At 39.8% G+C, this 17,259-nt stretch overlaps 1 protein-coding gene across 23 annotated transcripts in view; it reads right to left on the bottom strand.

Annotated features, from left to right (window-relative positions):
• MAP3K4 (mitogen-activated protein kinase kinase kinase 4) overlaps nt 1-17,259 on the bottom strand; it is a 135,810-nt gene that overhangs the window by 56,929 nt on the left and 61,622 nt on the right. For all 23 annotated transcript variants that reach the window (XR_010600131.1, XR_010600127.1, XR_010600132.1 and 20 more), the window contains 6 exons: nt 12,425-12,571; nt 6,020-6,177; nt 3,588-3,704; nt 3,109-3,208; nt 2,920-3,003; nt 86-352 (listed from right to left, as the gene is read on the bottom strand). Coding sequence is in view for 14 of the 23 variants with exons in the window: in XM_024101657.3 (XP_023957425.2) it covers nt 86-352; nt 2,920-3,003; nt 3,109-3,208; nt 3,588-3,704; nt 6,020-6,177; nt 12,425-12,571 (873 nt within the window). In the remaining 9 variants the exon portion in view is untranslated. The remainder of the gene's footprint in view (nt 1-85; nt 353-2,919; nt 3,004-3,108; nt 3,209-3,587; nt 3,705-6,019; nt 6,178-12,424; nt 12,572-17,259) is intronic.

Below are 17,259 nucleotides of genomic sequence, written 5' to 3'. Positions count from 1 at the left end.
GAATGTCTCATATAACATCTATGGTTATTATTCTGGAAGCACTTCACCTCCAAGTAAAAGTGGACATAAAATGGAAAACACGTACCTGCATGCTACTTAAGGTATCAACAGTTTCCACCTGAGGCACTATTTTGACTGGCTGTCCTTCCCATGTGCTCCAGCTGTCATCTAATTCATGGTCTTTATCACTGTGCTTGGTCATCAGTAAGTAGGCCTCATATGCAACCTCCTCTGAATCTTTAGAACAATCCTTTCCTGCAGCTGCATTTAGCAGCTGTAAAATCACAGATTTCTCCCCTGCAAGATTATCTGGGACAAACACATGCAAGTTTTCAAGTCCAGGGATTTGCACCTGCAGAAAGAATAAAATGGCATTCAGTGAGCAAAACTGTACACCACCACTCAGCTTCTCAGTATGTTGCACACACAGCAGAGTCCGCTTAAAATGGTCATTTCAGCTCTAGACATATTTCCCATTTTAAGTATAGAAAATATCGCTAAACTGGTAATATCTCTAGGCATGCAGCCACTCTAGCAATATACCTTCTTTTAATCACATCACACCACCTGTGCTGATGACTTGTATGCTAAAAATCAAAGTAACACACTGTAAGTATGGTGATGCCATAGCAACTTAGAATACAGAGCTGCTCCCACACACATCTTCAAATGATTATTTTAGATGTATCGTTTAAAAAGATGTCCCTTCCCAATGTTAAAATCATTATAAGGAACAAAGAAACAAGTCATGGCTGGCATGACATTAAAAATTAATTCCCTTCTGCTTAAACAATGGAACATTTAAAAAAAAAAAAAAATCAGGGGAGAAGTTCACTCAAATTCTGGAACTATTCATATAACTTTTCTTGACAACCCATGACAGAAACACATACTGTCTCAGCATAAAAGGACTGATCAAAACAATGGCTTGTCTTTTTAGTTATTGCTGACACTCAAATTTACAGAGGTTAATTTGTTTTGTATTATTGTGATAGAGTCCCAGGACAGATTTCCATTTCAAGTAAAGTATTATTTAAGGAATATTACATATGGTAAATAAATTTCTTATTCAAAAAAAACAGTGCCACATCTCTTTTTACTAAGTTAGGAATTAGCATGGTCAGAAGTTATGTATAATGGATCTCACATATTAAGGCAATTTGTAGAGAGGAAAGAGCAAAATCTCCAAGGATGATGCTATTCAAGTGCCCAATGAAACTGAATTCTCTCTCCTCTTGTTCATTGTAAAACAGATCTTCACAGATAACTACATTTCGGACTACACTATTCAAAAAATAAGACTGCTGCCGCCCTTCCTGGGCACATCTTAATAACTGCTTAATGGCAGAAACAATAAAAACTAGCTATCGTGCATAACCCATTTCTAAAATTACATCACGCAGCCATTTACACATTTTTTTCTTCACAAACACCAGAATTTGTCCATTTTCTTTTCCCTCTCTTTATCATGATCCCTTCAGTAGTTTTGGGACCTCATAAATGAGGTCTGAAAATCCTTCCTTTAATTTTGCCTGTTTAATGTCTTCTCCTACCCCGTAGGCCTAACACGTCAGTCAGCATTTTTCTAGCTGCAGAAAAGACAAAACTATTCAGAGTCTGTCAGGACCCATCTACACTAGTTTCCTTGTGCAAGGAAACAGTTTCTATAAACAGCTTTTACAAACACAGCTGCACTGGCTGGAATGTAACAAAACATTTAACAAAATTCAAGATGACTAAGGTTAGATAACTACTAGTTTTTCAGTTTTCAAAGCTAAGCCCACACCCTCCACCACATCTGCATTCACACAAATCATTTTAAACAACTATGTTTATACCAGTTTCCTGGCACAGAGGAAAACAGTGCAGTAGGGACCCTCAGTATGTTAATGCCTCTCCGTTGGGAGGAGGGGACACTGCAAAGGTGATTTAAGGAACTTTTAATCCCCTAAACCCAACTCCTTAGGCTAAATGTGACCTAGGCTAAACTCAAATACTGCACTCAACGTTTTCAAAATTACGTTTTTTAATTTTACAATTTAAACCAGTTTGATCAGAGGCTGGAAAAAAACTTTAAACTACAAGGTTGTTATTGATACTTTAGAAATAAAAAAAACATTTTGTGAAACTAATTAGCATCTGATCTGACTAGACTGCCAACATTAAAAGTCAAATGCATTTTTAGAAAGCCAAGATGATAAATCCTAAAATTCATTTTGGAAAAAAGGTTAAAAGATCTCATTACAGAATAGATGCAATAAAAAACATTTCAAACTAACGATTTTATTCTCCCATCAAAATGTATGTACAACTCTGAATAACACTAACTAGACTTATGTTCACACATAGGTTAACAGACTACTGTCAAGGAAGAAATTTTATATTATAAGTTTTACACACCAAAGACAAAAGGACACAGTAGGAAACTCTATTACCATAGTATCCGAGTACCTCACATGCTTTAGCATATTTATCCTCGCAACCTTTGTGAGGTAGGGAAGTGCTATTAATCACATTTTACAGGTGGGAAACTGAGACACAGAGAGACTACGTAATTTGCCCAATGTCACACAGGAAATCTATGTCGGAGCAGCCAAGTGAACCCAGGTCTCCCGAGACCTAGGCTAGCACCCTTGCCACTGTAGGCAAATACAAGATATACCAGGAATACAGACTGGAGATTTGGCCCAATCTTGTAGATTATTTGAAAGTTGTTGCAGCTAACACAAATGCTGGTGGTTTTAGAAAAGCTGCACTTTCAAAATAGAAAAAATTAACTCGATTGCCACAGCTCAATTCTAAGAAGTTGATACTACAAATTCAGCAAGAAATAGATGCACTTAAGTCACATACTGCTTTGTTTTGGATACCTTGTTTAGCATTAACCATATAAGTGCCATGTCTTTAAATGGATTTTACCTTCACATACTGTTTTGTTTTCAGGACATTCAGGAACTCTCGCACGGGGGCCGACAATGTGAATTCTGCTGCTATTTCAAGGTCCTAATGACAGTTATAAAAAGAAACTCTTTACTGAATTGAAGTTTTTTAAGTAGAGAAATAAAAAGGAGCATTAGTAAGTTAGATCAAACACCACTGTTACTTTACCTTCCTCAGCATCTTAGCAAAGCCAAGAGCTTTGGAGGCCCTCTCTCTAGCTTCATGAAAGAGCTCTTTCAGTGCCCGACTGGTCTCTATAACAGACCTCCTGTAATGTTGATTAGAATGAAGTTACTACATTTTAAATACACAATAGTAAGAAGAGACTGAAAAAAATACAAAATAAATGTGCACAAGCAGCAAACTGAAATGAACTTACATCGCTCAGACACATACGTCACAGGAATATAAAAATAACACAGAGAACATTATATAAAATGCTTCTCATGCCCTTAGCTATAACCAAAGTTATTAGCTTTCACATACACAAAACAAAGATGAATTACTAACTACAGACTGAAAATCCCTGAGATGATTTGGGCAGGTTTTTTTCACGTGCTTCAAAAAGTTTAAATACTGCAGCTTGTCCTTGACAGGACTAAAGGAGCATCAGAATAAGAGAGACCAGATATTGAAGGCTGGAATACCTGATTTCATCTGATGCAGTACTGTCATCAGCACTGGCCCAAAATTCATCACAGCTGTCTTGCAGACCAGAGTCTAGAAATTTTCCTGTAGATTTCAGCAGCATTCCCGCAATATCACTGAAACAAAAAGAAAATGGGGAGAAACGTCACTTTCATTCGTGTACTAACACTCCTTTTATTTCCTCTGTATTACATCCCACATAAGAGCGTCATGCTGCCCCGTCTCAGCAACTTGTGGGGTCTCCCCTTCCTCTCAAGGAAGGGTGAAATCCCGGTAAGGCAAGCAAGGTCAAATAGGCTTGCCACAAAAGGGGCCACCCCTGGTTCAGTTATTGCAGCAGCATGCGTACTGTTGTGTCCTGCCACCAGAACCACTACAAAGTTTCCAGCATGAGTTTCTGTCTCTCTTTGACATAGCAAAAGACTAGAGCTGAACAATGATTGCTTGAAGGAGAGGTTATACTAGGCATTAAAAGCCTAGCAATCATTTATGGAGCAGTGACCCACAACAATGTGGCAAGTAGAAGCAGGACTCCAGATTCAAGACTGAGGGGCTCCTCACAGAACTGATGCCTCTGGGCTTTGTGATGTTATAGTAGTAACAAGAGAACTGGAAATTTTGTAAATATGGCAACAGTCAAATCCTGAAAGGATTAGACACCAAGAGTTTGCTCTGACTCATTCACTGAAGTTGAATGGAAGCTACATAACGGTGGTACTTTTCTGGAATTTTAGCAGGTCTGAAACCTTCCCCAGTAACCGCTTACATGGGATGTGGACAATCAGAACAGCTACTTTAATTGGAGAAAACTTAGGAAACAGATATTTTCTATTAAACTGAGCAAATATTCTGCAGTTTTAATTGTAGCTGCTGAAATTTGTTGTTTGTTGAGATGGAGGGAGAGCTAGCTCAGTGGTTTGAGCATTGGCCTGCTAAACCCAGGGTTGTGAGTTCAATCCTTGAGGGGGCCATTTAGGGATCTGGGGCAAAAATCTGTCTGGGGATTAGTCCTGCTTTGAGCAGGGGGGTTGGACTAGAGGACATCCTGAGGTCTCTTACAACCATGATATTCTAGGATTTCTGCCCTACTTGTCCTGTACCCTTAGAGGTGTTAACATCATATAGGTTATTAGCATTTGTTCTCTGTGAAGGGTGCACATCATTTAAAACTATTGTAAAGGATGGTTAAGGAGCCACATCTAAAAGAAGGCATAATGGACTCTACCCAGAAACTAGCATCTTGTGTACAGATGTTGTGTACAGTTCTACTGGGTAATGTTCTGACCACGTGCGTGGGTGTCTTTAGGTTGGAAAAAAGTCTACCGGAGGGGGGAGAGAGGCAGACAAGAAACAGAGACTCATGATACGTCTACACTACAAGTGCTACAGTGTAGACACTTACTACAGCAATGGAGGGTTTTTTCTGTCAATGCAGTAAATCCACTCTCTTGAGAGGCAGTAGCTAGATAGATGGAAGAATACTTCTCTCAACCTAGTTGGGTCTACGCCTAACTATATCGCCCAGGGTGTCACATTTTTCACAGCCTGGACAATATAGCTAAGTTTTAGATGTAGACGAGATCTCAGAGACAGCAAAAAAGCCAAGCAACTGTCTGTAAGCACAGTGTAACCCTGGGAGAAGCCTAAAGGAAGATTCAGGATCAGGGGTACGAGTTGAAAGATGCTACAGCTGTAAGCAAAGCAGCTGTCCCCTGGTTTTCATTCCTTCTGCCTCCAGAAAAACAGGTCTTTGTACATTCCTTGTACATAAACAAGACTGAATAAAAAAATACCCAACTACATCATAAATTTTTGCTCCTAATGGGAATATCCCAAGGGCACTGACCTTTGACTGCCCACTCAGGTCAAAAAAGGGCAACAGTACTGCTTGGCATTTTGATATTTTAAAAATAGTCAGAAATTGAAACTTAATTTTGTATAATAATAAAAAGGTATATAAAATGTAACCATGTTTCTTTTATAGTGAGTTCAACTGACGCAAGTTTGAAATTTGAAAGTCCTCTATAGGAGGTCAATTTCAAGGGTCATATAAGTTCCATGTCTTATCTATCAAACTTCCAGTATCCTAGAATATATTAGCCGATGCTAACACTACCTGGACAAATTTAGTTAAAAATAAGATGGCCACTTGAAAACTGAATTAAATGTCTCAGTGGATTCCAGTTCATGAAGTAGCTTCTAAAGTCCTATTTATAGAATTTATGTATTCTTTTATATTTAGATCCTGATTCTGCAATTAAAATAAATCTTGGAACTGATACAGAGAAAATTGTGTGAGAGACATTATTCTGGAGCATAATAGAAATTACTTTGAGAGATCAGGACATTAGAATTATACAGTGTGACTCTAACTGGTCTAAATGTCTGGAATAAATTGACAGGACAAGAAGAGTGATTTAAGAAGTCCTACCAGAACAGTTTTCCAGATTGAGCTTCACCTCCTCGTATATAAGGAGTTATTTCTTTGGTGAAATTCCATTCTTCCTCTAACAGATTTTTTAAACTATGAGATGCTTGAGGTAACTGCTGTAGCATTTGGATCCAGCTTCGCATATAATCAAAATAAACCTGCAAATGGAAAAAAAGTCATTTAGATTGTACTTGTTATAAAACTGGTAATTAAGGGGCCTAATTTTCACACCCACAAAAGATTCCACATAATACCACGCAGATGGAGGGAACTATCCCTAATATTCTGTTTGCTGCAGCAGAAAATATGCTGCAAGCTTCTCTGCAATTTTTGGCACTGGAAGATGAACGAGACACCAAATTATTATTCTGAGAAACATGCAAAGACAATAAAGACTTCAGATATTTGCACAAACATGAGGCGCTCCACTATATATGCACTCCTTCCCAATCCCTCTCCCATATGCGAACAAGTACAGTCAGCTCAGCTGTCATTCACTACTGACAACAGTGAATTCCATGGCATGTCAATGTTGGGCTTACCGAGTGGAGGGAAGAATTAGTGCCAATTTAAAGGTATCTTAATAATAGTGGTGTTCTCAGAGATTCTTTCTTCTACATGCATCCCACTATCGGTATGCACAGCCTACCCACATAAGTCAAGAATCTTTTAGCAAGGAATATCCACTCAGATTGCGCATGCATTGTTCATATTCTCATGCTCCCTCCAGTGAGGGTATAAAGGGCAGAACAGCCACAACCACTACTCAGTTCCCTTACTAATACAGAAATCCAGAAACTCCTTAACAGTGGGGAAGGAACGTGGGTTTTGGAATCTATGTGGACAAAAGCATCTTGAAGAATTTCAGTTACTTAAGGTACGTGTCTGCACTTTGTTCACAAATCCCTTTGCAGGCGAGTGACTAGAAGTCCTTTCCTAGGAGATAGATGATAGGATTCCCACCTAAATTATGGCTAAGGATATGATTTTGTCACTGAGGTCATGGATTCCATGACTTTAACAGACCTTCGTGACTTCTGCCCACTGCAGCGGCCAGGCTGGAGAAGCTGTCAGCCCCTGGCAGCAAGGCTCGGACTCTTAGTCCACTTCCCTCCCCACTCCCCAGGTATTTTTAGTAAAAGTCACAGACAGGTTACAAAAAGAACAGGAGTACTTGTGGCACCTTAGAGACTAAAATTTATTTCAGCATTAGCTTTCGTGGGCTACAGCTCACTTCTTCAGATGCATAGAGTGGAACACACAGACAGAAGATATTTATATATACATATACATATATATTCAGCTTATGCTGAAATAAATTTGTTAGTCTCTAAGGTGCCACAAGTACCCCCGTTCTTTTTGCGGATACAGACTAACACGGCTGCTACTTTGAGACGGGTTACAGGCGTCCGTGAATTTTTGTTTATTGGCCGCTACCTGTCCGTGCCTTTTACTAAAAATACCTGTGACAATATCTAACCTTAATTATGACTATAGGACAGCTCTTCCAAACTGGGCATCTATTCTAGAAGTTGCCACAATGGAGTAGTGACTGGTAAACATATGAACTGAACTCCAAGTAGCCACACTACAAATCTCAGAAACAGGGACTCTCCTAAAGCAAGCTACAAACGTTGACTGAGCCCTAGAAGAGACTGTGCCCTACCTTGAGAGGGAAGAAGTAGTTTAATGAGCAGGAAATCTTAACGCAGTCTGTAACCCATTTAGAGAGTCTCTGAAAGGAAACAGCTTGTCCTTTGATTTATTAGCAAAAGCCAAAGAGTCTGGATGATCTTTGAAAGGATACAGCCCTAAGAAGATCTAGTGTGTGGAGTTCAGAGTCTGAAGGCGAGCCATGAGATTTAGAAAAAAATACCACTTAGTGTGTACTTTGATTCATATGAACATCTGAAACCACTTCTGGTTAAAAAATAAAATAAAATTATGCAGCCTGAGAGTAAACATGTCTTTCTGAAAAAGTGTGTATGGAAGGGTTATTATCAAAGCTTGAATTTTATTCACCCAGCAAGCCAAGGCGATAACTACCAAAAAGTTAACATAATGACAGATTCATAGGGACAATCCATTAGAAACAGGAGCACAACATTCAAATCTCAAGTAGGCAATGTAATGGCTCTTTAATCAGTGGAAATACATGACTCGGGCTTTTTAAAAATGCAAAAGGACTATAGCTAATACATCTAGAAATTGGATGAGGTCAGAGAGAAACAACTGATATGTTGGAACACTAATGTGACAAGCTTGGGCAACAAAATGGAGGAACTAGAGCTACCGGTTCAGTATAGGAAACCGGATATTATAGAAGTTACAGAAATAGGGTCGAACAACTAGCAGGACTAGAACCAACAAGAGGTGATATTTTACATTGGTTTTGGTAAGCAGCGAGGACATTACAGACAAGCTAGTCATAGAAAATAACACTGGATAGAGCAATCAAAAGTTGACTTAGTTAAAATTACAAATGGAAGGAGAATCAAAAACATTTTCAATTTCAAAAAGGCAAACTTTTGGAAATTAAGAGAACTAGTAAGTGAACCCTCAGGATAATTTATTAGCTAGTAATCTTTCTAGATAATTTCTTAGCCCTCTGATCAGCAGTAATTACAGCCTATGCATCCACAAAAGAGAAAGGTGATTGCCAACGGGAGAAAAAATAAAGATCCTCTACACCTGGTCCAGGAATCTTGACTGCAGCCTCAAATCTGAAACCGCTAGCCAGATGAATAGTGCAATGTCACAAAAGTTTAAAAGAGAGGCCTTTTTCTAGAAGAGTCAGGAACCTTTTGGAGTACAGATATGAAGAAGATGGAGAAGGAGAAGGATTAGGATCTAATTTACTACTACTTCTGCAATGGAGCATGAACACCTACAGAAGTCCTGGGGGTCCTTCAGAGAGTGAAGTGCTTTGTCAGTTCCCCAATTAAAGGGGCGAGGACCCTTCAAAAGGAAGGTCTGGACTGTGGCCTGAACCTCTTTTGGAATGGCTGACAGATGCAACCATAATGTTCTTTGTATAATGACCTTGCCACAGTGTCAGAGACATCTAATGAAGTCTGCAAAGCGGTCTTCATCACCAACTAACCTTCAGTAGCTATCACCTTTAATTAGTCTCTGGTCTCCTGAGAAAGTTTTTCAGTTACCTCTAAAACCTTGTCCCATTGCAGAAAAAACATACTAAACTAACATGGCTAGATAGTTGGTTATATAAATCTGCAAGCTAGCAGAGAAGTCAGCGTTTCTCCTTAGAAGATTCATCTTCTTGGGCTTAGCCTTGTTGTCAAAACCAAATACTCAGGGACCAGGTGGGTAAAAAAAATACTTAAACTCCTTCAGGGGAACTTGATACCTGTAATCTGCCTTTTTTGGCATGGCTGAGATAGATACTGTTATTTGCCACTGGTCTTTGGCAGGCTCAAGAATGCCCTCATTTATAGGCTAGACTAAATGACCTTGGGATAAGGGGTGCAACATGTCAAATAATTTATGAGATTCCTTCTAGATGACTACTAGAGTAATTTCTAAGTTGTCCACCATTCTTTTAAGAAAATCCTGAAATTCTCTATTGTGGATGTATTAGATGGAGTCACAGCTTCACCAAGTGATAAAGATGATATAGCCAGTGGAATAAGCTGGTCCTCATATTCCTCCACAAGATCTTCCTCCTCACTATGAGCGACTTACTAATCACTCTGAAGGCACTCCTGAGGAGATGAGCAAGCATGCCTAGAAAATTCTTTAAGAGGAGATGACCACACTTACTGTATATACTCGATCATAAGCCGGTTCGTTTATAAGCCAACACCCGTTCCTAAGCCGACCCTATAATTCAGGGGTCAGCAAACTTTGGCTCCCAGGCCATCAAGATAAGCTGCTGGCGGGCCGAGATGGTTTGTTTACCTCGCGTCCGCAGGCACGGAGGTAAACCTAAGTAAACAAAGTGTCCCGGTGCGCCAGCTGCTTACCCTGACAGGCCAGGACAGCAACTGGTGGGGAAATTTGTGGGGGGGTGGCGGGGGAAGGGGGAAGAAGCTGGGGGTCAGGAGAGTAACCCGTGACCACCCCCCACATGACCCCAACCTTAGCCGGGACCCCCACACTCTCCTCATCCCATCCCTTCCTACCTTATCTGGGGAGGGCCAGGGGAGGATCTGTCTGCCCTGGCTGGAGCTGCTCTGGCAGGCCGGGCAGCGTGGCTGTAGCCTGCTCCGGCAGGCCAGATCAGGCAGCGCGGCCACAGCATGTTCCAGCTGTCTGGGACAGGCAGCACGGCTGCAGCGTGCTCCGGCAGGCCGGGCGGCGCGGCCAGCTGGGCGGCATGGCTGCAGCGTGCTCGGGCAGGCCGGGCGGCACGGCCACAGCCTGCTCTGGGGGGCGGGGGCGGGGCCGAGCGGCATGGCTGCACCCTGCCAGCCCCAGAGCTGCAGCTGCTTCAGAGACTGGGGGAGGGGGGAGAGCAGCATGGCCAGAAGCGGAGAGACTCTGGCCCCGCCTCTTCCCTTCTGGCTCTGCTGGCTGGGCTGCCTCTCCTTGCTCCCTCTGTTGGGGGAAAGGGGCTGTGTCCCACCTCTCCCTCTCTATACCCGTTCATAAGCCGACCCCCTTCTCTGATACTTCCCTTTTTTACTAAAAAAAAATTCAGCTTATGAAAGAATATATACGGTACTTACCCCATATGGAAAGGGCATATTGTATCAGAAGTGGAACCAAGGAACACAAGTAGAGCCCTGCAAATCGCAGGTGGATACAGATCCAAATTTTATATCTAGAGTCCTGTAAATCAGCAGATATCCATCTTATATCCACAGATCTCCGCATCCTACACCCTGGCTCCTTGTACAATCTCAGTCTCCCCACTTCCCTGCCACTGGCTCCCAGTTCCAGTCTCCTTGATTAGCCAGTCTCAATCTCCCTTTCTGCTCCCCCCAAATTCATCTAATCTCTGTCTACCTCCTCCCGATTTTCTCATCTTCCCTACCCCCATTTCTCTCCACCAGCTCCCAATCCCAACCACCTTGCCCAGATGCTCCCAACTCCAAATCCCAACCTAATCCCTTCACTGCCCTTCACCAGGTCTGACTCTCATCCTCTCTCCTCCACTCTGCCCAAGAACCAGTAAGGGGAGCACTGAGAACATATGTGAGAGTCCCTGCTCTCAGCTCTATTGCCCAGCACCTCAGCAGCCAGGAGCAGCATATTCAACAAAACCCCTGCTCATGTCCTGTGGAGCCTGGGGCATGTCCAGTACACACAGAATCTTTGAAGAATTTAGCTGCCAGACTAACAATTCTCTGGTGAACTGTGATTTTTTTCAAAGGCTTATTAGTTGGCCCAACTGGGGAGGTTTTTCACAAGAACAGCAGAAGGCCCATTCCTGACACAAAGGCAAGCCTGGTGCTAATTTTCAAGCCCTTGCTTCAAAGAACTTCTAAATGAAATGGTTAAAAGCTGCTTCTCTCTTTTTTTTTTTTTTTTTTTTAAACATGGGCAAAAAAAAATTTTTTCTCTAATTTAGTTCTCAGAAATGGCTGAACCACTTTTACTGAAAGTTTCCAAAAAATTCTGCCTAAGGCAGATGGGAAATTTCAGCTTCATTGGCTGAAGTTTGGCAAAGTTATAAGACTGAAAACAGGGTCTAATAATGGGAAGTGTCAGCTAACCTTAACTATATGCAGTGCTGTCAGCTCTCCCTATAATGAGACACCAAAATCAGAGTCTTCCTGAACCTCCCTTATTCTTTAAGCTACTTTAAAAAAAAAATGCCACACACAATGAAAAGATATCAAGCCACATTAAAGAAATGAGGTTTTAATTTAAACCCACAAAAACAAAGCAACTTCAGTTACACTCACTGGAGACCAGCAGTATATCCTTAAATCAGCCTTCTGTGTTTAATTATTGCAGTAATAAATATACTAAAAATAAGACATGCTTCTAGGCTGGCTACAATATCAAGGTGAAAATTAAAGCAAAAAGATGTTAGCCAGACAACTGTTTTCCTTGGTTTAATTTAAATCTTCATATTACTTACATTTAATTTAATTTTATTTATGATCACATTTCTGATTCTATGATGAGCTATTTTATAAACAGAGGCAATCTGCCAAAAAAGTATATTATTGACTCTCTTAGCACCTAAGATAATAGCAATTCTCACAGTCCAGTCGTCAAAAATATCAACATTATCTCTAACATACTTTATTTACATCCTTTGATAACATTTATTAGAACAATGACCACTATTGCCATTTTTAAAAAAAGGTAATATAAGCAGGCTAGACAGTTACTAGCCAAGGAAGGACAATCAGAAATGATCCCAAGACTTAGAATCAGGCAAATGTATAACAGATTTATATAACCAAAAATATTCCCTCTTTTGCTACTCACCATTAACATTTTATGCAAGTCCTCTTCAAAAGAATCTATGTTGTAGTCAATCTTCTGTAAGTCATCTAACACCTCACGTAACATAAACTGATAATATTGCTTCATTAGCAGGCCACCCTTCAGGACCTCTTTACACTCTCTTGCTAGCTGCAATAGAAGAGACCACAAACTGCAATCAATCTGCTATTCTCAAATTTCCTCTGAGATTTGAGAATTAAAGTTTAGCTTGTTTAAATAATACATTTGTGTCACTATTGTGTTTCTCTGGCTTTCACAGACTAGTTGGATTGTTCCTATATCTCCTGGGAAGTTTTGCATAAGTTCTCCTGAGACTGTAATGCCACTCAGCAAGTTACTGCAAGTAGGGATGGCAGCAAATGCTTCAAATTTTATTTTTGCTATTTGGAAAACCATTGTATGCAACTGACTGGATAGTTTAAAATTTTATAATTGGACAAGGAGCTTCACACCTTTAGAGCAATGGTTTAAATCCATAGGAAGTCAGTAATAATAGGTCATTTGACAGTTGTCAACTGTTTGGAAGCCTATGTGAAATAATTTACTATACTGGTCTTGATCCTGTTCCTACTGGGCAGATATCCACAACGCGAAACACATCACTACAACTGACAATGACCGGCACCCTCCCTTGTTGACAATTTGGGCAAAAGAAGCCAAGGACTGAATGAATAATCTACTTATTCACAGAAGTGATCACTTCAGGTCAAGACATGGGCACATCAATGAGACTGGCCATTCCATACCTGCTCTAGGAAGCACAGGTTTTTAAACAACAAGACACTAGAAGCACACTGTAGGAATAAACCATGCACTGGCAACGAGACAGTCTGGATGAAATAAAAGGAATTTTCCATTCCCAAATCTGTATTATTCCAAACCTAACTTCCATCCATAGGTCTGACTATGCATCACTTTCCTTGAGCACCAATTTCATTAGATTTAGGTATGGGAGTGGGATTTTTTTCTTTTTTAAACTCTATGGAAAATGTTACGACTAATTTTCTTTCTGGGGAAAAAAAAATCACTACATTGAACCCAGTGTATGAGAAGGCTTAACAGAAAGAGGTCAAGAAATACAAAAAGTAGCACCCTGTATTATTATTATTAAGGTGCAGTGGCTATGCAGTCCAGCCATGGACCACAACCCCATTCTGCTAGGTGCTGAACAAACAGAACAAAAAGACAGTCACTGTCTCAAAGAACTGAAACAAATAATCACTTATTCTTAGGCCTTATCTACACCTTTAAAAATTAGATCAACCTAACTACATCACTCAGGACTCTGAAAAATGTTGTGCCCTGAATGCCATGTACTGCCTACCTCGAGCGTAGATGCAGCTAGGTCAAAGGAAGAATTCTTCCATCAACCTAGCAACTGCCTCGTGAAGAGATGGATTAACTGCATTGACGGAAAAACTCCTTCCATAGACATAAGAAGTGTTTACACTACAGTGCTACAGCGTCGTAGCTGTGCCGCTGTAGCTTAGACATGCCCCTGGGTGAACTACAACAGTCATCTATTACAGACCTGGTATATTAAAAATACACACACACACACACACACACACACACACAGTTGTGGATAAAGGAAGAAAGATTGCTCTGATTCTACAGGTGCACCAAATGCAGCTCATTTTATTTTGCACAACTAAGATTATTGAAGCAGATTTGGAAATCAGGCAAAAAGAATAGCTAAACCCCTAGCATGTCACATATTTTAAAGAACAAGCCCATTTTCTTTACTCTCCGTTCACTCATACAATATGCACCCTGCCAATCTATTGACTTGTTATGTCCAAGGAGAAGTAGATCAGCCCTCTCTTACAAGACATATAACACATTATTCAGCTCTTAAATGTAGTGGTGGCAGTGGATGCTCAGTGACCAGCTGAAAGCCTTTTATTTGCAAATTGGTTAACATTCACCATTGCTGCTGACCCATTTACATAGATTTAAGGGGTTATTACAGAAGTTCTCAGCTGATTTATGCTCCTGAAGAAAACTAAGGACTGCCTTAAAATTGCTAATATTAGTGCAAAATTTGTGACTGTACCTAAATAATTGAGGTAAAAGAAAACTAACTGTATAGTTTACTACAGGGCCTATGGGTCATTTGTTAAAATTACGACCCTAACAGTAGGGTTCACAATTAGAAATATCTCAGTTACCAAAGTTACCGCTTTATAATGGCCTTTCTAAAAATTGTTAATAGCTGTTCCCATAGTGGCATATACAATATTTTGTGTGTTTAACATTTAATTCCTTTTTAAAAAATAGATTTTTAAAGAATTATATCAAAAATAAGTAGTGAATTGAAATGTTTATAAACTTTATCCAAGATTTTTGTGTGACAGTCCTAGAACAAACTAATACTTCCATTTGGTGGAGTTTTGCAATAATGCAGCTTTTATACATAAATCCAATGAAGTATCCATATTATACCTGCCTCAAAGAAGTTAACTACATAGCAACTGTATGCATTGTTCACTGAAACACTGTACCTATTCCATAATGTGTATCAAATAGTTAGGAAGAGAGAGATTGCTCATATATGCAAGAGTCACTTTTTGAATACAGGTAAACTAAAAATCAAAATTCCTATTCTGTATTACAGACCAATATGCCAACAACATTTCATTAAAAAATAAAGCAGATTATTAATTCCAAAACCTTAACCAGGCATCTAATATTACCCTATGCAAAAATAACTATTTGTACTCCATAACAGAACAATGAAATACATGTATAAGTTTTATAGAAAAAACTGTAACTGGGCTAAAAAAAGTTGTAAGTGGCAGTTTTATAGGAATTTAAAACAAGCAATGAGCACCTCCAAAAACATGGTCTAAACTGTACATACTAAGGGGTATCCACTATGGTCCAATCTACACTGACCAAAAGTGCAGCTGCCAATGCTGTTTCTCTGAGGAATAAGTACAGCAATTCAAGGATTCTTTTCTGAAAACCATGCTGGACATATAACAATCTCCAGATTACTATAGTCTATAGCAGTTTTATAATATGGTTATTTGTCAGAGATTTTTCTTCACCTGTAAATTAGGCTTCTGCAACCAAGCTTTTGACAAACTGGACCAACCAATTTCCTTATGCTGTTCAGACTTGCTAGGCAAAGTGACTAATCGCCAGCTTCCAAGGTTAATCTCACCACCCAGCTAGACTTTCTTTAATTAGATTTTTCCTTAGTCTTTAAACACACTTGTGAAAAATACTAACTGGAGAATAGACAATTTTTTTAATTAATACTAGTTAATCATAAGGATCAATTTAAAACAGCCTGGGATGGCTCCAGATTGTAAAATGTTTCATCCTAGAAACCCAGTTTACAGGTTTACCCTCTCTCTCTGCTCCTAATCAGTCTATAATCTGAAACAAAAAACTATAAATTGCAGCGTCTCCTGGCTCTCCAGTGAAGGAGGGGAAAAGCTCTTACAAAATGACAGAACTCAGCACTCAACTAATAAGGGTGCAGAGTTTGATTGTCCAACCTGTAGTGGCTGAAAAGGTATGTAGGACCAACAAGTGGCAACCTTACACAAATCTTCCTTTGAAGACCTTTCCTTCTCCAGAGAAGTAAACATTAGAGTTGTGCAAATAGCTGATTTTCTGGTTCAGTGGCCAACCCCTCCCCCCCCCCCCCCAAAAAAAGAGAAAAAATTGGTTTGGATCAACCCAAAACAATTAAAAAAAAATTTTAATTAACATTATTATTTTGGGTGAAATGAAAAATTTGAAAAAAGATTAATTTCATTTTGTTTCTTTGTGGGGAAGAAGGGTTGGTGGTGTTAAACTTTTTAAAAACAGAAATGATACAAAATTCTAAACAAAATCATTTCAAATAGAAAAATTGCCAGGGACTAGACTTTTTTGTTTTTTTTTCCCCTTTCCCCTTTGGACAAAACAATTCAGCAAATTTGCCAAGAATTTGTGAAATGTTTCAGTAGACCCAAATATGCATTTTTCAGCAACAGAAAGTTTCATCCAAAAGATTTCACCCAACTCTAGTAGTCATGGCCCTAAGACAGTGGGTTATGAATGCTGCCAGGAGAGAAGACCTGGAGCTTTAAATAAAGGGGGCTGGGGGGGGGGGGGAGAGGAGAGAGAGAGAGAACAAAAAACAGAGCTTTATTCATCTCTAGCTATGAGGGATATGGAATTAAAAACAAAAACAAAAACCCACCACCCTTCCAGGCCACAAAATAAGGAAACAATCTACATCCAACCCATGGCAAAACTCTCCCCCTTTGGAGACTTTAGGAGATAATCAGGAAATTGCCCTGCTGGTTTTGGTTGCTATGAAAGGAAGACCCTGTACTTGGAATAAATCCAAAAAAGACTGTTCAAAGAACTGCCTTATACTTAAGGAATATTAATTTGCTCTTAACTGCAGCTCTCTCCAACTTGCATGGCCAAAGTAGGCATGACAAGAAAAGTCATTTATATGATGAAAGTGTAGGGGAAAGGCTCAAAATCCAACCCATCTTGGAGGAAATTAAACATCAATGTGATCAAGGCATCTTGCATAAGCTGGTTTTGTCTGAACGCTTTGGAGAGGGGAAAAAGTTGCCTATATCCTTGGTACGGAATTTGGAAGGAAATTATGGTATTAATTAACTGATAACCAGGGCTGCTGGGGGTGTGGCAGGAGTGTCAGAAGTAAGACAAGAATTAATTATTCCACTCTACCTGGCACTGGTGAGGTCTCAGTTGGAGTACTGTCTCCAGTTTGGGGTAGCACATTTTGAGAAAGATGTGGACAAACTGGAGAGAGTCCAGGAGACCAAAAAAATTTTAAA

The sequence above is a fragment of the Chrysemys picta genome, chromosome 3, assembly GCF_011386835.1.
Source record: "Chrysemys picta bellii isolate R12L10 chromosome 3, ASM1138683v2, whole genome shotgun sequence".
In the NCBI taxonomy this organism is placed as follows: domain Eukaryota; kingdom Metazoa; phylum Chordata; order Testudines; family Emydidae; genus Chrysemys; species Chrysemys picta.
This window is presented reverse-complemented; position numbering and strand designations above follow the sequence as displayed.